The sequence below is a fragment of the Equus asinus genome, chromosome 16 (genome assembly GCF_041296235.1).
Source record: "Equus asinus isolate D_3611 breed Donkey chromosome 16, EquAss-T2T_v2, whole genome shotgun sequence".
Classification (NCBI taxonomy): Eukaryota; Metazoa; Chordata; class Mammalia; order Perissodactyla; family Equidae; genus Equus; species Equus asinus.
In genome coordinates this window covers 34839288-34863379 of record NC_091805.1, presented here as the reverse complement: position 1 = coordinate 34863379, position 24092 = coordinate 34839288, and the positions used below count along the sequence as shown (strand labels likewise).

The 24092-nt window shown below is 42.2% G+C and overlaps 1 protein-coding gene across 17 annotated transcripts in view; it reads right to left on the bottom strand.

The window, feature by feature from the left end:
* Window positions 1-23248, bottom strand: part of CDC14A (cell division cycle 14A) — a 158729-nt gene extending 135481 nt beyond the window's left edge. For 7 of the 17 annotated variants that reach the window (XM_070486923.1, XM_070486924.1, XM_070486925.1 and 4 more), the window contains exons 1-3: window positions 22675-23223; window positions 21795-21885; window positions 4163-4238 (exon numbers count right to left, since the gene is read on the bottom strand). In XM_070486923.1, the coding sequence (XP_070343024.1) occupies window positions 4163-4238; window positions 21795-21885; window positions 22675-22723 (216 nt within the window). In that variant the 5' untranslated portion in view covers window positions 22724-23223. Of the gene's footprint in view, window positions 1-4162; window positions 4239-21794; window positions 21886-22035; window positions 22279-22674 lie in introns of those variants that run through there. The other 10 variants (XM_070486919.1, XM_014851497.3, XM_070486918.1 and 7 more) reach the window with 6 other exon arrangements.
* Window positions 23249-24092: the final 844 nt, after the last annotated feature.

The following is a 24092-nucleotide window of genomic DNA, read 5'->3' as shown; positions in this document are numbered from 1 at the left end:
GGTTACAAGAAAGAAAGGCGGAGGGGGGCAAAGCAAAAGGGGCAAAAGGGCACATGTATATGGTGATGGATGGTAATTAGTCTTTCGTGGTGAACATGATGTAGTCTATACAGAAGTCAAAATATAATTATGTACACTTGAAATTTACATAATATTATAAACCAATGCTATCTAAAGAAAATGAAAAAAAAAGTTATGAATCCTCTCAGGAACAAATTTAAATACACACAATTTTACATCTAATTTCAGGGGATTATGGATCTCTTGAAATACCAGATTAATAATTCCTGGTTAAGCCGATCAATCATTGATGACATTTTATATTAAACAACATACACTGTTTACAAATTGTTCTTACTGCAATAAATCTTCCTTTCTTTTGACTGCTCCCTCATTATGGTAACTACTGACCAAAAATAGCAAACAACAAACTACTACTGCATAACTCTTAGTACTTACACTTTTTAAAGTATAGTTTAAAATAAGAAACAGGATTTTTGTTAGTGACAGTGGTTTCTGCTTTTAGTTTTTTAACCTAAGCAGATGTTTGATGAATAATTTTCCATTCTAATCAACAGAATTAAAACAAAGGCCATTGGGAATAGAACGCATACTGACACAGAGAAAAACAGCAATAAATCACCACCTCAAAACGTCAACTTGAAAAAATACCTTTTGATATATAATAAATAAGAAAGTTGGGTTTAGAATAGAATGTACTGCAAAATATTACCTATTTACCTAAGGTATGAAATAAAGGAGAAAAATCGTAAAAGCTTTCTTGGAAGAAATAAAAATTTCCAAAGTAGAAAATAAAACATGTCTAAAAGAATTAGGAAACCACAAGAGAAATATTCTAAGAAGTTGTTATTGGTTAAAATAGGCCAAATTATTCAGAGAAGTAAAGGAATTTGAAGACAAAGTAAACACCCTCCGATTCAGTGTTAAGATGTCACCAGAGCAGTTTCAGTAGAATAAAGAAGGCCAAGGGAGACAGCAGACAATGAAGAAATCTGTGCGTAGAGAGGATGTGAACATGCTGGGGGTGGACTACTCTGAAACTTCTAGAGGCAAAAAGATAAAAGAGAACCTGTAAGTCAAGGGCATCATGATTAGGTCAACAGAAGTTTCTGCATATTTGGTGACCCTGTGCTGGACACTAGGGACACAAAATTATATCACACGTCACCATCCTCTAGAAGCTCATAGTCTATTGAGAAAGAAAGATGCAAACAGGTAATTATAATTCATCAATAACAGAGATCTGCACAGAGAACTATGGGAAAACAAGGGAGGCACCTCCAACCCCGTCCAGAAGGACAAGGAGACATACTAGAAGCAGAGGTGCCTAACCAAGGGCTCAAAGAACAGGGTTATCAAACCAGAAGGAAGGACATTCCAGTAAGACTGGGCGTCACAAGCAATTGTGTGGAGCAGTGGTGTAGTTCAGAGTAAAGTGCAAGGCTGGGAGTGGCAGGGACACTGCAATCGTCAGTAGATCAGTAAATGAGTGCATGAAGTCACCCACTGGGAAGACGGCAAGGGTGAGAGTTGTCAAGGCAAGCAAGACAAAAGGCATGGATGCAAGGTGCCCAACGATCTTACCAAAATGAGTGCCACAGGCTGCAGACAAGAGACATCAGCAGGGAGCCGATGGACTGAGAGAATAAGGAGAGAGACGGTCTGGAGATTACACGAGGGTGAGAGAGACAAAAGAGGGGGAGGTGTAACAAGAAGGGTACATTCAAAGTCTGGTTTCCTAGAAGCAAAGCAGCCGGAGTGGCAGTAACAGTCACTAAGCAAAAGAGGCAGAAGAGCTCAAGGCCACTACAGAACAACAAGGTGAAGCCAGTCAGGGCAATGCCGTGAGTGAGCATGGAAAGATTATAAACCCGAGGCTGCAGCTACCACTGAAGGTGGAAAGAAGGAGCATGAAGAAAGCAGTCAAGAGCCCTGAAAGTTAGCCCCGACTTTACCTCGCAGCCTTGGGCAAGTCACCTGCCTCTCCCAGGCCTCTCTTTCTGCACCTATAAAATCAGGAGGCTGGACTAAATGGTCATTTAGATACCTAAAATTATACTGGAGACGACAGCTATGAGACTGCGAATGTGTTCATAACCTTTGTTGAAGAACTGTCTTTAATGTATTTCCCATCAGAATGCACAGGTGTCAATTACATTAGTAACTTTCTTCTGTTTAGGACTTTAAAATTTACAAAGGTCTTTTACATATATTTTCTAACATAATCCTAACCACCTCCCTGTGAGAGCTCTATAATCCCTATTTATAGCTGAAGAAACTGAGATTCCACAAGGCTGCAGCAGTGGCGGCTTTGAATTGGTCTTTTTCTCCTAATAGAGAGAGTCTACTTGGTATGCTTTATTGAGATAACCCATGACTTCTTAACCTTTGAGCTTGAAAATTCATTCCTTCAGCAACTAACAGGATGCCCACTGATTGTACGAAAGCCAAAAATGTCATTCCAGGCATTCAACATTACCTCACCACTGAAACGAACCCAGAGGACTACCTGAATGTTATTAAACTTTCACAGTGTTCTAAGAAAGCTTTGTAAATGAAAACAAATCAAAATAAGTCCTTGTGTATACTTACCCATACTGTTCAGTATAGAATATGGTAGAAAATTAGTCTTAATTCAATCCACCTACACTTATATAATTGTTATAAGTACAACACTGAGTCAGACCAAAAATTTTGTTTTCCTAATAACGAATCCTTTCTCTTCAATCACTCTAGATAGTAGACAGGTCTCAAATTGTTAATTATAATACCCAGTTCATACCAACTACATACTAACAGGACTAACAAAGAAAGCAAAGAGATTCGTAGGTCCTCAAAAGGAAAAAATGAACTTCAATTATTTATGAATTATTCTTTCTCTGTTAATTCTTCCATTAAAAGTCCATTTAATATTTTTATACTAAATTCTTGTTAGAATATTATTTGCTTCCTTGGTGGTAACAAAAATTTCAACTTTATTTTCTAAACTAGAGGTAGTAGCTTCTTTTCTGAAAAAATGTAGACTGGTTTAGTTAAAGGAATTTACATACATCTTTTCAAGTCAGACAATATTTTACAATTAATTCCTTAAAAAGTTGATTGCAACAGATTTTATGTTATATGATTATTGACAAAAAAAAATCCCTCTTTGGTATCATTCCATGAGCATTTAGCATTTTGAGATCAATGGCAAAAATTTGTGAATTCGTAAATACACAACATACTACGGGAAATTTTCCACCACAGACTTGTATTCCTAAATTCAATAAAAATCAATCAAATCTTAAGACGATCATTAAGTAGTTAATATGTACAAGGTGCTGTACTGTCACACCGGTAACCCAGCAGAAAGAATAAACTACCCTGGGGTATACTTTAGCGGTTATCTGTAAGAGCATGCTATGTAGTATTTCACCTTCCAAACAGAAACATTACATTTAAGATCCTCATTTAGAAAGGTGGAAGAAAAAGATAACTTTTCTTTCTATACGATAGAAATAAGTTTACCAAAATTAGAAGTAGATGTCACTTTTCCTCAAATTATGCTTAGAACTTAAGAGAAAAAAAAAGCCATAAGTAAAATCAAAAATATACATGAATACTGAACGTATAACCTGAATTCTGTCATCACAAGTAAAGTCCATGCTCTGTAACTACTAGTTCGTCAACCTTACTTGTCAACTCTACAGAGATGACATTCAAGAATATGCAAAAATTTCAACGTTGAGCAGACAAAGCTTATGTTCCAGAGTTCCTGCTGTGCAATAATGCTTTGAGCCCCTTCAAAGCCTGGTGACATTATCTAGAAGCAGAACTGAAGGTTTCAGAAAAATCATCCTAAGAGGGAATTCGATACACTCATTAACGATGATCTGAAAGGATTTGTGCTTTCTTTCTTGGATCACTATTCCAATGACTTCATTCAGCTCATATTTCAATTCATCCTGAAAAATGAAAGAGGTTAACATGCCCTTTATGGGGTAATCAGATGGATCGATTTCAGCTGCTGGGTGAACTACTCACATAAATTTCCAAAGATCAAGATGACCTGACCAAACGGTGTGTGTGCAGCAATCCCATTGGTTAGAATTCACAGTTCAAATTTTTAATACTAAAATGTAAACATCACCACAATACTCACTTTTAGTTTCTTGTTTAGTTTACAGCAGTATCTGTACACCATTGCCAAGTTCAGAGGTCCAAAATCTGCATAGAAACTGAAGATTTTCAAAAAATGTAGTATTTAGTAAAAATTTAATTTTCAGTAACATCAATGCTCATTTTTATTTTCATTAAAGTTGGAATGAAATTTCAATTGTCTTCAGGAATAAGGGTCAGTATATAACTGATTCTTAGTAATCCAAATAACTAATGGTTTCACCCTACTAATGCCATCCAGTTACCATAACAAGTCTCTTAAGAGGGAACTAATTGGACAGTTTTGAGTTCTACCTCCTTTTATTCCCCTGCCAGGACATTAAGTAAAAGGATTAAAAAGCAGGCAAAGAAAGAACCAACATGAACATAAAATGTATGTGGCCTATGCTTCCTGGTTTTATTTCTTTACCACCAAGTATACTTGCATCATAAAGCTCAAGTACTCTGGGTTCCAATTCCAACTATTCCATCCAAACCTTGCTCTCAGTTGTCAAGTATCTTAAATCCAGTCGTCTTTTCTTTGAGTTTCACTCTCCCTGAACTTTCTGTATTATATGACACACCGGCTCATCTCCGTCTCTCCCCCCCGTACCTCTCCAGGATACAGTCATCAGTCTGCAGATCATCCACTGCCACGAGTTTAAGTGATAACCCTATGGAAAATAGATGGCTCCTAACTCAAGACCCAGCATCAATCTTTTCCATCCTCAACTACCCGCTAGACTTCACATCTACAGGTCCTTCCATCAGTGGAACTCAGAAGGTCTAAAACTCACCCATCTTTCCTTCTAATCAGCCCTCCAGACTAAAAACATTCGGCTTCTCCCAGCCACTCAAACATGAAACCTCCTACTCAAAGTAGGGCAACAAGTAATTATTAATTTAATTCTTATATATCAAATAAGCTACTACTCTAAGTTATCCTTTCCTTTTCTTTTTTTTTATCTTTTTTTTGGGGGGGAGGACTGGCCCTGAGCCAACATCTGTGCCAATCTTCCTGTATTTTTTTTGTATGTGGGATGCCACCACAACATGGCTTGATGAGCAGTGTGTAGGTCCGTGGCCAGGATCCGAACCCACAAACCCAGGGCCACCAAAGTGGAGCATGTGAACTTAACCACTCTGCCACTGGGCCAGCCGCCACCCTTTCCTTTTCTATTCCTATTTTAGCAATAGAAGTCCAGATCCTCTTCTTCCCACATCTTTAGTGTTTAAATTCTCTCTCTCCTCTGCCCTGTCTTCCACTGGAGAAATTAATCTTCATAAAATCTCACGTCTCATATATCCTCCACTATTCAAAAATGTTTAATGGCTCCTTATTTCCTTCAGAATAATTTGGTCCAGCAATCAAAGCCCTACACTTCACCCCTCTAGCTTCCAGGCTGACTTTATCTCCTCATAGGTCCCATAGGGAATCTTCATTCTAAAGAACATGTCCATTTCTTATTCCCAAATACTCCACGCACATTCTGAATGCCGCCCTCTGCTCACATTGGTCTCCTTGCCTGCAGGGCCCTCCTTTTCTCTTTCTACTACCCTCTAGCTTCCTCAAAACCCAGTTCAAATCCTACTTTCTCCATAAAGTCTTTCCAATCACCCTTAGGGAACACTAACTACCCTTCTCTCAAATTGTGGGTGAACTTACCAAAACTTACCATCTGAGACACTCTTTTGGCCCACTACACATATCACATCCTGTGAATACCTTTTCAAGCATAGATACTACCTGCCCACCTACAGTGTAAGCCTCCCACTCAGGGACTATATCTTATACCTTACACGCTTAGAAAAATATCCTGCTCATAATATCAAACTTCAAAAAATAAGTCTTTATAATGAACATTAAAGCTCAATTTAGCCTAGACCATAAATTTACTAAATATCAACAAGTTTCCCAAAAAACCTTGATTTCGAAATACTAATTTAATTTTTTTCTGCCACCCAAATTACACTATCATAGATATTATTACACTACATCGAATCTGCGAATAACCACTTGCCTCACCTAAGTAAAAAATACTAAACCAGTGTATTTTACCTAAGGTAAGTAAGTTGGTAATATTTTGGAACCTCTATTCCAGGTAACACCAAATTAGCTGTCGCTGTACACAGGCTTCATAAGAGTAAGAACACAGAGTTGCCAAAAAAGGAAACCTGCAATGATTTGAAATAAAAGTTCTGGATTCATTTCTAAAGTTCCCAGTGTGATGCTATGTGCTAAGTATAAACAAAATATGCATGAATCCAAAATGAACTATGCCTATAACACCTAATTACTGACAAGTCCAAGACCTGTCAAGAGGAATCCACTCAAAAAAACAAAATAAAAAGAGTATAAAATAAGCACCTAGGCATTGATTAAGGCAGCCCTATTTCTATCACAGAGATTTCCTTGTCCTTGGGTTATTGGAAGCAACACTTGACCAACATACCTTGTTGTTTTCCTACTTGAACATGAATACTGACACCTAGAACTTTAAAGTAAATCCGGAATTTTTAGTTATGGTTATTTCAGCTTTTTAAACTCACTTTCAACAAATTTCTGGAAAGCAGAAAGAATTCAGGTCACATCATTCCAGTTTCATACTAACCATTACAAGCCAACTTCAATTTCAAACTCAAAGCTGTACAGTTTCTAACGATACAGTCAGCTTAGCCATGGGCACTTTTGGAAGCAACATGGCAAACAAACACATCTGTTTCACCAAACACCAGGAAAATAAACTGGTGTACTCTAAAGACACGGGAAAAAGTAAATCAAATACAGACCTCGTCCTTAAGTTGATCTGCACTCTCCAACACGGTAGCCACTAGCCACATGTGGCTATTTAAATTTAAATTAATTAAAGTTAAGTAAATTAAAAGTCAGGCCTCTCCTTTTGAACATTTCAAGCCTTCCAAAGCCACATGTGGCTAATGGCTACCAAATTTCACAATGCAAATACAGAAAATTTCTAGCAAGGCAGAAAATGTTCTGTGCTGATGAACAACACTGATCAAGATAAAAAAATAAAATAAGAACAAAAATAACCATAAAACAGTAGAGAAACTGCCAAGGACCATTGGCATGAGATATAGATAAAATGTTTAAAGACCATGGCCTTCCCCTTCAGGGGCCCACATATTTCCCAACAGTGAGATTAGGCCCTGGTAATTTTTGTTCCGTTTTGTTCAAGGGAGTCATATTTCCAAAAAGCCAGTTTGTGACATAGAACACAGGAGGACAAAAAAATAGAAGAGGATCTAGTCCCCACTCTGCTTTATTGTCCCTCAAAGAGACAGGTTTCTCTAAGAACATGGCATAGCTACAATGAAGAAGGTACACCTCTACCTTGCGCCATGGCCCCAGGTTAAGGGCAGAAGAAAAAGAAGCACTCCAACCCAGAGGGTTTCCCACCTCACCATATCTCGAAGCTTAATGGGCTAGCTTTTTACATCCTACAAAAGGAGAGACGCGTTCTAAGAAATTCAGTCCAAAATTTTGCACAGCCAAGAGCAATTCAGAACAGGTCTTCAAAAGTCAGAATTGTCACAGACAAATATAGAGCCAACAAACTCTATCTTAAGGTCATTTTATATATCCTTACAATTCTTACAGTTCTAAGAATATTCATATGTATTTATAATAAAATAGTTTGACAACTATATATAGTTTTCTAACCAGCTAAACACATTTCTGAAAATGTCAAGATCACTGAAAAAAAAATGGTCATAGCTGCTCACATCATGCTGGGTTACCACTCATTTTGGTATAATAAAATGCCACAAATGAAGAAGACACCTTCCAACAACATGCTTCTTTGCAAGACTCTTCCTCATCAGAGGTGGGGGGCAAACGCAAACACATTTATTAGCCAGACCATTCACTAGAAAGAAATATTGAAAGAAAAAATCAATTGAGGGGCTGGCCCCGTGGCCGAGTGGTTAAGTTTGCGCGCTCCGCTGCAGGCGGCCCAGTGTTTCGTTAGTTCGAATCCTGGGCGCGGACATGGCACTGCTCATCAGACCACGCTGAGGCAGCGTCCCACATGCCACAACTAGAAGGACCCACAACGAAGAATACACAGCTATGTACCGGGGGGCTTTGGGGAGAAAAAGGAAAAAATAAAATCTTTAAAAAAAAAAAAAAATCAATTGAGATAAGTCAGATGTGCTAGAAAGTATAAAATAGGTACTCGGGTAACTTGGAGCCGAGGCAGGAGAATGGAAGAATTGGGCTTACGGTAGAAGAGGAGAAATGGATTGTCGTCAACCTGGGGACAGTGAAAAGGGAAGGAGAAATGTTAGAGATAAGCCTTACAGAGACACAGTAAAGACACCGGAAGGCTGACTCGGCCCCAAAGCCTGAAGTGAATGAGCCTGGAGAGCATCTTCCCCACTCTGGCAACTCCCTGGAAGAGGCCTCCAGAGGCACAGCCAGGCAAGGGCCCCCACTGTGTCTTGGGTGGGGGAGTAAAGGGAAATGTGGTCTCATTTGGGCAGGGAAACCCATGGATATATTATTTTATTATTTCAGAGTACCCTGAGCTCCCCCTCCAAATGAATGAATGAGCAAACAAGTGAATAAATCTCCCTTATCTATTTGTAAATTCCCCCTTGTGAGGTTGGCAAATTATGGGTTAATAACTAGAATGAAACTCATAAATTATTAAGTGAAAATCAGTCAATCTGTCTCTTATTCAGTAAGTGTAAATAGCTAAAATCAAATTCTTTCCTGTTTTGACAGGAAAGAATAGAACTGGAGTCTGCAAGTGCGGAGGGGAGGGAAGAGAGAGTCATCTGCTTCTGACGAGGACAAAGAAATGGGAGCCCAAGGATCAGAGCAAACATTTACCAGGGCCACCGACTACCCACGGGGTCATCCACTACCCACAGTACTGGTCCTACAGATTCGAAGGGGAATAGAAGTCGGGCCTAGAAGTCTTTGTTATACCCAACATGTCTAACTCTTCTCACAAGATTTATGAAGTTTATGATGTATCATCATTTTGTGTTTGGTTTTTCTAACATACTCTAATTTAAGTGGGGCCATTCCCAAAGGAATCATTGTTTAAGGCACTGTTGTACCTTATTCTACATATCAGAAGTTTTCTTTGAAAATGTTCAACTCCTCAGCAAAAAATAAGCTACAGTCCAAGCAATACTAACTCCTTCAACAAAATTTATGACCATCTATGCTGAGCAAGGCACTACAAGTTAGCATATAAATCAAAGAGTGTTGACAATACAAAAAAAATAGGATGAAAAGATCCTCTAAGTTCATTATAAGGCATGCCACTCTTCAATTTTTTATCAGCACTGCTGACACTTCTGTCTGTTCATTCACTCACTCACTCAAATATTTACTGAAACCTGCTACCACCAGTCCCTACCCACCAGGAGCTCACCACCTACTAAGAAGACAAGTAAACATATTATTACATTGTGCTAAATGCTAAGATAGCAGTATCCCCCAAAGCACGGGGAGATCATGTGTGCTTGTGTGAGTGTGTGCAAAATTTTGGTGAAATTAATCAGTACAGCCCTCTAGGCTGCGCACACCATCTAAGGTTTTCCCTAGCACTGGAATGCTATCAGCACCCCTCTGGTCAGATGATAAAGTTCCTGTACATGGCTGAAATTGATAACGATCAAATTCCAAAAAGGCCTCAACTACTCAGCAAATCTAAGACCAAACTCTAAGGCTGAGTTTTTGCTCAAGCCCTTAGAGCATAACAAACCAGTCACACTGATGTCGACTTCCTAGGGAATAGAGGCTGCACACCTAAGAAGCTTCCCAGCCCCACATTGGTCACAGAGACTCTGATGGAAAACCAAAGACCACTGGGAAGCAAGGGGTTCTAGGCCCAACTAGACCATTCCACGTCCCTGGGCCGATGTCTTAGGCTTTCTGGAACCCCACATCCTCTCTTTCAAACGGAGCTGCTGAATTAGATGGTGTCTAAAGTTCTTTCCAGGCTATGATATTATATTACCCCATTATACAACATTTCTAGCCATGTATATAATAGATTATTATATGTATTATCTATGAGAGTCCAGAAAGTCAATGACTCTGGTTATCCACATTGGACAAACCCATTCAACAGTTCAAATGTTTCTCAAGGACTCCTCGCACGATCTGATGCGCTCTGCCCTCTCAATGTGCTGGGTCTGGGTACAGAGGCATTTCCCTCAGAGTGTCTCCTGGGGAAGAACCTCACAGTTTTCTCCCTGAAATTCACTAGGCTTTGCACACAGCCAGAGAACAAACCCAGAGTCCAGAGAGCAGCTTCCTAAGGTGGGAAGCTTGACATCTATTGACTACTAATTACGTACTTGCATAAAGTTTGACATCTGTCCAGACCACAAAGGAAGGAGAGAACCCCAATATCAACTCTCACTCCTGGCCTTTGGTACCTTATCTAGGGTTTTAGGAAAGTTCAGGAATGCAACACTGGGAGTATGAGGAACCCTTCTCCACTTAGTAGCTTCCGAACCTGCGGCAAGTAGCAGGGCCACTTAAGCATCAGCTGCTGCTACTGCAAAATGGGTTAGTGTTGCCACTTTGCCTTAAAGCCAAAAGACAGACTAGACGGTTCAAGGAACCTCCCAGCATTGGGGTCTGTAATTCTGTGACTTCCCTCTTTGGAGCAAGTCAATTAATGAAAACCCCCTTTGAGACTCAGATTAATGAAAACAAAAGGAGACTTCTTCAGGAATGCACTGGTAAGATTAAAATTCACTCCTACAGAAACATTCCCAAGTTGTGTCAATTAACCCCTTTACTCAACGGCGGGTACTGAAAGCAAGAGGGCTCTGCAGACAGTATTCACAGGGCTCTGGTGGAAAACAGAGTGACGACTGATCCCTGAACAGGAAAGACTAACCCTCCTCACCTTTCATAAAGCAACTGAGGCCCAGAGAAGGAAAAGAATTACTCTCCACCCTGGCGATGACCACATTACCTCTCTAAGCTCTTGGAATTAAAACCAAAACCTGCAAACTTACTTGTGAGGCCCCGGTATAGCCCTACCTATCTCTCTTTGGGGCTCCATTCTGCACCATTTCCCCCATTTTATTACTAGTAAGCTCCAGCCAAGATATTACTTTTAATTCCTGCCTCAGGCCTTTAGCACATTACTCTCCCTGGCCTAGCTAACATCTACTTATCCTTTAGGTCTCAGCTCCCATCATACTTCCTCAGGAGCGTCTTCTCTGATCCCTCCCCCACCCCTACCTCCACCCCCACCCCACTTCACACACACCCCCCCACACACCACTACCGCCACCCCACAAGGCCAGGCTCCATTGTTATGAGCTTCCAAAGAACTGGAGGGCTTTTCTTCGAGCAATGACAAATAATCCTATGACCAAATATTTAATTAACATCCTCCCTCTGCCCACTGGACTATAAGCTCCATGAGAACAGGGCTGGGTTAGAATCCATGCACTATCGTATCCCTAGCCCCTGGCACAGAGATGACTGACTAAACAAACGAAAGATTGAGACTTGGTTGGTTCATCTGCAAAAATACTGCCTTCTTCCATTAAATCCTTCTAAACTATAGACCAGGTTAAATGTGGGGAGAGCTATCAGATATCACACTTTACTAAATTTGGGTACAAAATAAGACTAAGTTGACAAAAATGACCTAAGAAGGAAGGGACAGCAAGAGGGATGGAGAGCAGTGAGATCGTCCACCTCTCCAGGGCAGGGAGAGGGTCAGAGCACCCCAGCCCTGTCTCCCCTACAGCCTGCATCTTTATCATTGGTCTACTCCAAAGGTGGCCTGCGCCAGAAGTAACCCTCAATCTACACAGACTCACTCCAACTAGATATTACCCCAACTCCTTTTTGCTTCGGTGCCCCTTCAATTTTGTCTCAGAGTTTTGCCAAGTTAAAAATCATCCTCAACAAAGAATATACAACTATGTAGTGGGGGGCTTTGGGAAGAAAAAGGAAAAAAAATAAAATCTTTAAAAAAAAAAAGAGGGGCTGGCCCCGTGGCCGAGTGGTTAAGTTCGCGCACTCCGCTGCAGGCGTCCCAGTGTTTCGTTGGTTCGAATCCTGGGTGCGGACATGGCACTGCTCATCAAACCACGCTGAGGCAGCATCCCACATGCCACAACTAGAAAGACCCACGACGAAGAATATACAACTATGTACTGGGGGGCTTTGGGAAGAAAAAGGAAAAAAATAAAATCTTTAAAAAAAAAAATCATCTTAAACCTTTAAAATTATCCATTACTTTTGGGTTTTCTAGAATCTGTTGGAGGGCATGTGGAACAAAGCACAAGACTTGACACTAGAGAAAAGGTCTGGCAGAACAGGAAAGGGACTATTTTACAAGCCCACCATTCACAGCTTCCTACAAGAGATCTTTTTAAACATTTCTCTTTATCTCACACTTAGAAAAAAATAAAACATTTTTAACATTTCAGATTGACTCAGCGGGGGAGAATCAACAATTTGACTCCCAAGACTAATGTAAATGCTATATTAGTTCCACACTTTCTTAAAAGGAAGAGAAATGTAGAGGATAAGAAATCAGTTATACAAGGACCCCCAATTCAGAAATCTCAATCTGGAATACAAGAGAGAGTCACAAGTAAGCCAAAACACAAAATCTTATTGCTTCTTCGAAAGCCTGCCACAAAACGCAGAGCCTTTGGCTATGTTTATAAGAGAGTCTATTTAGTGTTATTTCGTATCAAAGGCTAATAAAATGTGATGTCTGGTTTCTATGCCCATAGTATATTAGGACAGCTTATAGGGACGAGGCAGCTTTTAGGGGCTGGTACATCAGCAGCAACGTCAAAAGCTACACTGACAGTAAGCAGCACCTAGAAAGTACTCAACTCATAGCAGTTAGTCGTCAATAAAAACTGACTGAATAAATTAAATCCACTAAAGGACACAAGATGTTTAGCAAACAGGCACCATCTGCTATATAAGCAGAGGGCCCTTTATTCCTTAGGAGCTGCTGAAACCATCCCTGAATTACAGTGAAACTGTACAACCAATGTATTCAGTGAATCTGAGTGTTACAGAAAAAAAGCAACTCATAATCAGTAAATTTTTTTCTTTTCTTTTCTTTTTTTTTTTTTTGGTGAGGAACATTGGCCCTGAGCTGACATCCGTGCCAATCTTACTCTGTTTAGTATGTGGGATGCCGCCACAGCATGACTTGATGAGCAGTGTGTAGGTCTGTGCCTGGGATCTGAACCCACAAACGGCAGACCACCAAAGCAGAGCACACGAACTTAACCACTACGCCACCAGGCCAGCCCCAGTAAATTCTTTAAGAGGGCAGATATGTAGATTCATTTTAGCAAGGTTTCCATAAATTATAAAACTGCTTTGAGGGGCCAGCCCGTAGCCTAGTGGTTAAGTTCAGCATGCTCTACTTCGGCAGCCCAGGTTCAGTTCCCAGGCGCAGACATATACTACTCATCAGCAGCCATGCTGTGGCAGTGACCCACAAACAAAATAGAGGAAGACTGGCACAGATGTTAGCTTGGGGAAAATCTTCTTCAGCAAAAAAAATACAAAAGAAAACCCTGCTTTGATATTTCAAGATGTGATTTTCCAACTTTTTGTAGAAGCTGCTTCACTGAAATGACACATTCTCCAACAACACTGGATAAATGTATTACTAGAGTATATCCATCAAGGAGAGCAAATTTGAAATAAACCATCTCTTCTGGTTCTAAAAGAAAATTAAACTTTATAACAAAAGAACAAGTCCAAACTAACAAATTCTTCAATTCATCAATAAGATGTGAATACCTTTAAGACCAAAATATTACATTATTAAATGAAACATTTTATTCAAAACGTTTTATTCAAACATTTTATTCAAAAACTATTCATACAAACTATTTTCTATAAAGGAATTCACTGTCAATCACAAATAATTGTGATCATTTACCAGATGTTTCCAAGTTGTTAAGGACTGGGAGGATTATGTGCTTTCAATAAATAGAGCAATATTTTTGATGGTTCTCATTCAACATCTGATTCTTTGGTGGTCCTGGAAGTATTTAGTTGATTAACAAAACCAACTCTTTTTTTTTAAGTAAATGGAAACTAAAGCCTCAAAAAATTTTTTAAAGAAACAATGAATTCCACACTGAAGTGCAGAAAGCCCAGCTCAAGTCACTGAGCCAGAAAGGAACTTGAGATCAGCTGTTCCACCCACCACTCGAGATTTTAAAAAAGCAAATATCTAAATACCCAGGACAGGCATTGTCTATTTCCTACTTAAAAATCACAAAAAACAAAGACTCCTCTTTTACTTTCATTATAGACCCCTCTCTTTTTACATCGTCTCCCCATCCCCAAAATAAAACAAAGCAACAAAAAGCCAGCCCCTGCCCCCAATTTGCGTACATGGCCTACTTTGAGGTGTCACTTTCTCCCAATCACCCAAGCCAGATACCTTGAGTTTACCTTCACTTCTTCCTTCCCTCCTCATCTGGTCACTCCCAAATACAGTCAATCCATCCTGTCTAGCCCCCGAGTCTGGCCTTCCTGTTCCAATTACTGCAACTGTAATCCAATTCACCCACAGGCTAACACACCCGCACCTCCCAGCCACGAGTAGTTGTCCTACAGCAGAGTTCTGATCAGTCTCTCTGTTATTCTTAAGCCAGCAAATGGCTTTCCATAGTCCAGTCCCCAACCGAGTGTCCAGACTCACCTGTGCTCTCTCTGCATCCAAATATTTTGCCTCACCTACCAGAACTTTGCTATTCCCAAACACTAAATTCTCTTTCTTTCTTTCCTTCCTTCTTTCTTCACCATTCATTCAGCTAAAATTTCTTGAGCATCCTCCCTAGGGCAGGCACTGTACTGGGTGTAGGGACACATGGGAAGCAAAAACAGGTAGTACTTGTTTTCACAGAGATCATAAAGTATACTCTTGGCTCTTACACACCCTTCAAAAGCTAGTTCAAACATCACTCTGTGTCTTTATCACCCTGGGCAGTAATAATCTCTTCCTTTCTTGGATTCCTAACATCTCCATGTGCAGCTTTTGTCACATATTGTCCTGCACTGTATTTGTTTTCACTTCCTTCTTTACATATTTGTGTATCCCCATAGCACTAGCACAGTGCTGTGCACCAAAATCTGCCCCGTCTAAACGGTAGTTTCTTCGGTAGCGATTTTCAACCACTTACAAGTTTTAAGTTATGCTTTTTTCACTTCCCATAAAAATACGTCAAGTCTTTGTTCTTTTTCTTTTTTTTTTTTTAAGCACAAAGGTGTATTGAGCTGTGGCTAAGTAGAAGTCACTTACTTTTGGCTTTGGAATGTGTTTATGAACTTACAAATGAGAACATCTGATGTCTTAGGAATCTACTTCAAACAAAATAATGAAGTCGCCCTGTGGTGACTTGGCTTGGAAAGAACTTGGACAGCAGACAGCTCCCAACTGGACTCTCCTACAGCCCATTCGGATCCCTCTCACCGGCTGCCTGATTGAGACGAGCCCTGTTAATTTCACCTGAGTCCTTAGCACCTCAGGTAAATTTTGGATTTTCATCAAGCTTATCACAAGCAAACTGAAAGCAGTGAATAACAGGTTGCCTTTTTGAAGATCAGAGACCAACTACCCACTATGAATGCCTAAGAGAGAAAAACATTACGGATTTAATAAATCACTATCTAGAAAGCAAAATTTGACTCTAGTGGGTCAGAGAATTAAGACTTGACTGGTGACTGTACCCCGATATGTCTGTTTCCTCATCACGTATCCTACAGAGGACTGCTGGCCATACACGCAGGTATGCAATACACAAGCACACGCCTAAAACTCGTGTTCAAAACAGAGGATAAAAAAAAGTGGCTCTGAACAATACTGGGTTATTTTTGCAAGGTTAGTTTGGAAGCAAGGAGAAATGGGGAAGAAAGTATAAACCTACCATCTTTTAAAAGCTAAAGAGTTTTCTGAGTTTTTAGGAGAATTCTATGCAGAAATCATTACATCTTAAGTTATACCAGTTAAGCAGCAAGAGTATTTGACCAAACAGCCTGCAAAAGCCGTTTTTATAGGCTTACAAAAACTGGGCTTCCTTTGTTTTCATCCATCCTATTAATATATAATGATAATTAATTAATTGACTTTTTTTTTTGGCCATCTGAAAGGAACAAAAGCAAAATTACACCCACAAACGTGGAATTGTGAAAAACAACATTCCCAGATACGGCCTGAACATAAAGTTTGTGCACACACTGTCAGGGGCACATTTCTTGCAAAAACCATCACCACCCAAGTTAGAGGGGCCAAGCACACCAGGGAGGGGCAATGCTGTTCTGCACCCTCCTCACCAGCCTCAGACTCAGGACAACTGGGAACCTGCTGGAAGCAGAAGAGCTTAGACTCTAGGCTCGACTGCCTGTGGCTTGAATCTCGGCTCAGCAACTTACTAGCTCAGTGACCTTAGGCTCTACTTACCCTCTCTGGGCCTCAGTTTCCTCATCTATAAAGTGGCCATAATAATAGAACCTAACTCCTTGGGTTGTTCTGAAGATCGAGTTAATGTGTGTAAAGTACATAGAACTCTCTGGCACAGGACTATAAAGGTTAGCTGTTGTTATGATTTTATTTCTATTCTCATAGTGAAATTTGTCTCTGAATTCAACTAAATCTCCTCTTCTGTCCACATCGTAGCAACTCATAATGAGAGCCGAGGTATCAAATGATGGCCCTCAGGCTCCATAAATCATATATATATGTATATGTGTGCAGGTGCCTAAATGGCATTCCCCTTTCCATTAAATTAACCTACTTGCTACATATTAAATTTGAAATGAAAATTGAAAAACCAAAAGTGTTTCTTCTCACCTCTATCTAACCTAAATACTTCATTCCCACAAACATTTCCTGGCAAAAAAAAGCTTTTCTCTATTTCTCTCAAAGATGCCCTAGGTTCACACTTTGACTCAAACCTATGCTACAGACTACATAAAAGAAATCATTCTTCTAAAATTATTTATCCAAAAATTCCTGGTTGCATTAATATCAGGCTGCTTTACCAAAGTTTAAATGAAAACTGAACATTTTAAATTACTTAAATCTTCAGTTTAGTTAATTAGTCCTCATTAGAGGCTGCTCATTCTTCCATGCTAAAACATTTGGTGAAATTCTTTGAGTCACTTCAGAAACTGCTTAATATTCAGTCCCCAGAGTATGTCCATGAAGAGTTCTCGCCTGCATATTCAATACCTTCCTTTTGCAAACATAAGAGAAGAAATGAAAACAGACAAGGCTGAAAAGGAAGACCCTCTACACTACTCTCCACAGCAAACTGGCGTTCTATGCATTAACATCCAACCCTACACCCATCAACACCATTAGGAGGGGCACATAAAGCTTATAACAATTAACATATTTCATTTTGCTAAGTTTTTTTTTTTTTTTTTGGCTGAGGAAGATTGGCCCTGAGCTAACATCTGCTGCCAATCTTCCTTTATTTTTTCATATGTGAGTCACTGCCACACTATGGCTGCCAACGAACGGTGTAGATCCACACCCAGGAACCAAACCAGGGCCACCACAGCAGAGCACACCAAACTTAACCACTAGGCCACAGGGCCAGATCTGATTTTGCTAACTTTTGAACCAAAAAAATTTGAGCCAAGTTATAAAAGTAAGCCTCTATTTGGATTACAGGGCCCAATTCCAAAACCAAAGAATTAGCTTTTCTGGAGAGTTGTGCATTATTTGTAGCTTAATCAAATAGACATAAATCTCTGAAAGGCTCCCTTTTTATGGGGCTATTTTTGTCCACAAGTGTGATAGGCTATACTCTGATTTTAATTCTGATCTGGGAAATCATAACCCAAGGACAAATGTATGCTTTCTAATCAACCCCATTTCACCAAAACTGTTCAGGCCTTTATACTGAGATAAGTTCTGTTTAAAAATCAAGCAGAAAATTCAGACTTTCATTTCTAATAGCCTGACCTCATGAGGCCACTGAAATTTTCTCCACCAGCTTCTCAGAAGGTTGCCATTTTAATCATGGAGCACTATCATCCTTTTAGAACTAAATAAACATCTGCACAAAACACAGCTGTGTCCAGGGTACCCACAGTCTAATATTTAAAGTCTACTTCCTGATTCAAAAATAATAGATGCATTTCCAAGGTGACAATTTAGCCAGAAAGGCAACATTTCACTTATACATTCAGCAAATAAGTACACAGGTACACAGCTGTACAAGGCCCTGTGTGATAATGGACATAAATATACTTCTTTCCTTAGAGACATGTACACTCTGATAGGACAGTCAAGATTTTTCTCACCACAAGCATCCTCCACAGATAGAACCCAGGTTACTACACATCCTTCTAGGGGCCTTGCAGTCTCTCTTATTCTATACTTCCAAGAAGTGGAGCTGACAAGACAAGATGGCTTCCACAGCTCCTGGCCCTCTCCCCTTTCTTCCCTCTCCTGCAGCGTCTGTGCACCAAAGTCTCTGGCTGCTTATTTCCACCACTTTCCCTTGCTCCTCTCATCCTGGCCCTGCCTGTGAAATACAGACCTTGATATCTTCTCTTTCTCTCCAGAAATCAGACCATTCTCACAGCTTTACCTTCTCTTTGGGGAAAATTCACACATTTAAGAACTTCGAATTTATGTGAGATCCAGCACTGATGTGGATATCCCTTAAACTCCTTAAATTCAACCTGTGCAAAATGGAATGCCTGATCTCCCCACTAAAGCCAGGTCTTCTGTCTTAAGGACTTCGACGACTTCTTTTCCTCAGCACCCCGCCAACCCACCCACCTGATCTGTTGCCAAGTGACATGATACACATCCCTTCTTCCCATCACTATTGCTACCAATCCTAATCGAGGCACTTGAATATTCCAGAATTTTTCCAAGTGGGTTCCTACATCCTCTCTAACCCACCTTCAGTGATGCTATCACATTAACTTTTTGAGAGAAGATATATGTACTCAAGAACCAGAAGGCTTGGTTTCAAATTCCAGCTCTGCTAATTCTTCCTTCTGTGACCTTGGGTGAGTTACTTAACCTCTCTGTACCTTACTCTCATCATTTGCACAATAATGATGATAATAGTATCTGCCTCATAGAATTGTCATGAAATGAAATAAATTAATAATTGTGGAGCACCTAGAACAGGGTCTGGCATGCATTTAAATTCTCAATAAATGTTTGCCATTATTTGCAATTAGCACAAACCCAGTCATACCATGGCCTGCCCCAAACCCTCAAGGGAGTCCTACTTCGTACCAAGGAAACTGTGGTTCCTCACCCTGGCATTCCCTCTGCCCCCAACTGACCTCTTAGCTTCATATTCCACATCCCCATGTGACTTGTATGCACATCAGGCAAAGTGGAGGATGTACTGTTCCCTGAACACACTCCAGAGCCTCCCTCCTCATCCGTGCTGTTCTCGCTTTCGGGGATCTCACATCTCCGCCTGTCCTCCTTCAAGCCAATCCTAACTCTTCCGTGACGCCTTCTCTGACCCCCTCAACCAGATGTGCTCCCATCCACCTGTGAATTCCTCCTAGCACAGGGGTTACGTTTCTCTCACTGCAGTTATCTTTTCTATACCTCTCACGGCAGCCCTGTCATTCTCCCTACAGGTTTGGAGCTCTCTGAAGGTAATACATGCGTTCATCATCATTGTATTCTCTACATCATCTAGCCACGTGTAAACTGTTGGGGTAACAAGAAAGATGGATTTGTGGGTGATCAGAAGCACAGCCACTCCTGTAGCACAATAGTTGGGCAAGTCCAAAGGCAAAGAAGTACACACTCTCCCCGGACTAAAGTCCTCATCATAGTTTCAAATGACATCAAAACTCACAATATAAATTGGGTGGTCTCTCCAGCAAGAAACACAGTAGTATAAATATAAGAGGAATGTGATTTGTAGCCCTATTCTTAAATACCAACATTAAAATCACACCAAAAATGTCCCTCACCTACCAACACTAGAATCAAAAAACCAAGGAGCCCTGTGCTTAGTTGGCTAAATGTAATTTTCTGCTAGATCTACCATCTAGCAATCCCAAGACGAGCAACTCAGACCTCATTGACTGGAGCTTGTTCAATGACACATTAACCACCTCTGGTACGTTAGTCACTACAGAATTGAACAGAATGGCATATGCACAGTCCCTACCCTCAGACTCACGAGAGGTTCCCAAACCCTAAACTCACAAACAGAAAGCCACAACAACGCACATTCCCAACAATAGAGTGAATACTCAATAAACACTGCAGGCAGTGACATCATCCAGGTACAAGGGTCAGAGAGCGGGAGCATTACCCCATTCTGTCTGGGAGCAGAGCTGTAATCTGACACCACAGATTTAGACCTCTTTGCTGCAGCAACTCTGGGTATTCATGAGCAGCAGCAAAGGGCTCTTTCATTCCCACTTTCACTCCAGCCATTCAAGAAGCATCCTGCTCCCAGTACCACTAAGAGAAATGTCCCAAAGACATCAGTTTCAAGAATCCTTATGAGCAAGTGACAATTAAAGACTGTTTTCCCTCAAATAAAAGATACGTTCTTGAAGGTCAAGACTATTCTCACTATTTGAATGCCTGGTGGTACCCACAAATTCATAGGCATAACTGCCAAGATCCCTTTTAACAGGACAAGTTCTAGGAAGCTTACTAGCGTGACTATGGTTCATGTAACGATGTTCATTTAATTGCATGTTTGGTTAAAACAACAAGAAAGTAAAATTAAATGTTTAAGTTAGACTATATTAGACTAGTCTGAAACACCAGCTCTTTTAATAAAAAGACATAATCGAGTCAGTTCCTCCTTTTTATTCCTTATTATCTCTTGCTTTTACTGAATAGAGATTTATCTCTCTTTACTTAAATTTTTACTATACTTAAAGATTTAGGGTATCTTTTTCCTGTAAATTAACGGTCTTTCACAGAAAACAGTTCCCTACACTTATCTCCCACTCTCAAATCCTAATCCCACAGAAGCAAAGTAATCAAAGAAAGTAACTCAGCACTCCTCGACCAGCTCTTCACAGGCAAAGAAAATAATACTGTCAAGGAGGGGGCACCCAAATAAAGTCACTCAATCAATAACGTGTCATACAGGTGAAATCTTACTCATAGATATGACTTGGATACTGTTCCCTGCAGCTAATGTGTCCCACTTCCCGAAAATGAGCTGCACAAACAAAAACCTCCTGGGAGACACCAGAAGCCTTGTGACCCGGAGAGCTGAAGCACCTGTAAGACACACAGCGCCCTGTGCTCCGCGGCTGCTCCATAAATACTCGGTCACTGATTCACAGGCCCATGACGGAGTCCACGAGCACAGAGTGCGTGTCCCCCTGGGCCTCCCCTGGGGAGTGGGAGGAATCGACAGCCGCAGTTGCTGTGGCGGCAGGAAGAACTAATACAGACAAATGTCTAAAAGGACTGAAGTGCTGACAGGTTCCAACTACAGCAACTTTCCCTGCACCTCTCCCCAGGCACCTGAGCCTAAACAAATGATACTGTTACTTGCAACACTGGGGGAAAGAGAATAAAACTGCCATAAAGGTGCACAGTGTCTGCTCACCAAAGAGCCAACTAGCTAAATGGTTGAGAAAAAACAAAATAGAAACTTACTTTTCATAGACCAGCTCCTCATCGATGGAGAAATAGTGGGTATTTACTGTGCTTTTTGGTCTATTCCTTAAAGTAGCAAAATATAACCGATCTGAAAGACAAGTTTAAAAGACGAGAGAAAACATATGAGAAGCAGGGAAGCTGGAGGTGGCGGGCGGTGATAATACACGAAGGATCAAAATAACTGCTACCCATTATTTAAAGACCCCATGAACACGCAGAATTCTTGCAGAAACCTGACCTCTCCCAGAAAGCGGCGGAGACCCAGGAGCACAACAATTAGAAAAGCAAGAACATCTGACTGAGGGACTCAGCGAGGGCCAGAGCTCCCATACGTCCCTTGGTTCAGGCCAGCGGGGACACATAGAAGCCGGGGGTGCCCGTCGAACTGGAGATGCAAGTTTGGTTCAGAAATCTCCAGATCTCAGCAGCCGCGGAAGGGGAAGAGAGAGGCGCGCCTCTCCCCTGCAGCTCAGGCGACTTCAAGAAGAGGAAGGGAGGAGAGACGGGGCGGGGGGGAGGGTCCTGAAAATAGAGGCCAGCAATAGTAGGATAAAGGCGATCTAAAGGATCACCCGGAGCAGGATCCCCACGAACTGCGTGCAGGAGCCCGGCGGAAGCCGGCGCTGTCCCATTACCGAGCGGAGAGGCCATCTGAGGGAGCTGCAGAAGGAACGAGGGACGCAAGAAAGACAGAGAAGCCGGAAGCAGGGGGTCCTCGGGGAGAGGATAGTGCCGAGAGGGGACGAGAGCGCGCGCAGCGGCTGCAGGACACTGGGGGCCCAAGGAGAAGCCGGGGGCAGTGGTTGGGATGTAGGGGCGAGAAGTGAAGAGTTGGGGGCGAGGGAGGGTTGGAGGATGCGGGGCGGCTGCTTCTCACCTTTCATGAACTCGCAAGCCCCGATTAGTTCCCCTGACTCCGCTGCCATCTTAAGCGAGATACGCACGGGGGAGGGCTGGGTCGGGGCCAGTTGAGGTCACCCGCCCCGGGGGGCTTCCCCACTGCCCAGGAGCCGGGAAGCTTGCAGACCCGAACACCGAGCCGGCCCGAGAGAGGCAGCAGGCGCCGAAGGCGGCGGCGGCTGGGGGGTCAGCGCGCCAGGCGCCCCGGGGACATTCCGTGGGGAACCCGAGCCCGCTCCGCGCGGGGCGCACACGCCCCGGGTTGTGGCCGCTCCGATTCGGACCGGGCTGCTGCTGCTGCTCCGCCGCCGCTGCCGCGCCTGGGAAACGCAGACCAGCTCTCACGGCCGGGCAAAGTCTTCCCCCGGCTCCCAAAGTGATCATGGAGGAGGAGACGTCTGGCACCGATCGCGCCCGTGGCTACTCGTGCAGCAGCGGGCAGGACCCCGGTGCCCGCGGGCTGGCAGCAGCTGCTCTGGCTCCTCCTTCGCCACCTCCTTTCAGCAGCAACTCTTCCTCCTCCTCCTCCCCCTAGGTCCGCCCCCAGACCTTCCTCCCCGCCCTCCCTCGGCCCCCTCCACTTTCACGGCTCCGCGGCCATCCCTTAAAGGGACAGCCCCGCTCCTTTCTCCGTGTCCGCCCCGCGCCCCAGTTACGAGGCGCCCTGCGGGTCACTAGGAGCCGGTTGCTAAGGCTTTGTTGTCGTCCACCAATTGCTATACAGGAAACGGGGCCGTCGGCCCAGAGGAGCCAGGCGGGGCGCCCGGACCAGAAACTTATGAATGAAGCGGTGGAGTTGGGAGTGGATGTCCGGGAGGGCGAAGTTGCAGCTTCACAGGCAAGGATGCGCCGACGCCCCTTTCCTGCACCCACTAAGTCTTCTCCCACTCCAAATTTTTCTTCTCTGTCTCATTCTTTTTCTCTCTCGCCCCACTCACCCACGTTCTTCTCAACTCTTACATGTAAGCGCGCACATGTAACACACAATTAAAGACCTCAGATCTCCGTGTCCTGCCTTACCTATAGCTAATCTTTCAACCAACCCCCATCCCCACCACTGATGGATCTCCTTCTCTATAAAAAATAAATTTAAAAAAGAAGCACTACCTCCTAGCTCAGAAGAACACGTACTGGTTTCCTCTACACATTCTAGACTCTGATATAATTTGTGCTTTGTTCTTACGGAGGAAAACGTTCCCATCCGGTTCCCCACGTCCTTTCATGTGGGCCGCCACTGTGGGCTCAAAATCATCACAAATGCCTAGCCTTTATATTGCTCTGGTCCAGGAGGGGGGCGGGGCAGGGGAACAAGGCCAGCGGGGGCGGGGGGAACGGAGGAGAGCGGGACTCTAGTCCACGGGGGAGGTTAACACAAAAGAATTGCTTTACGTAGAG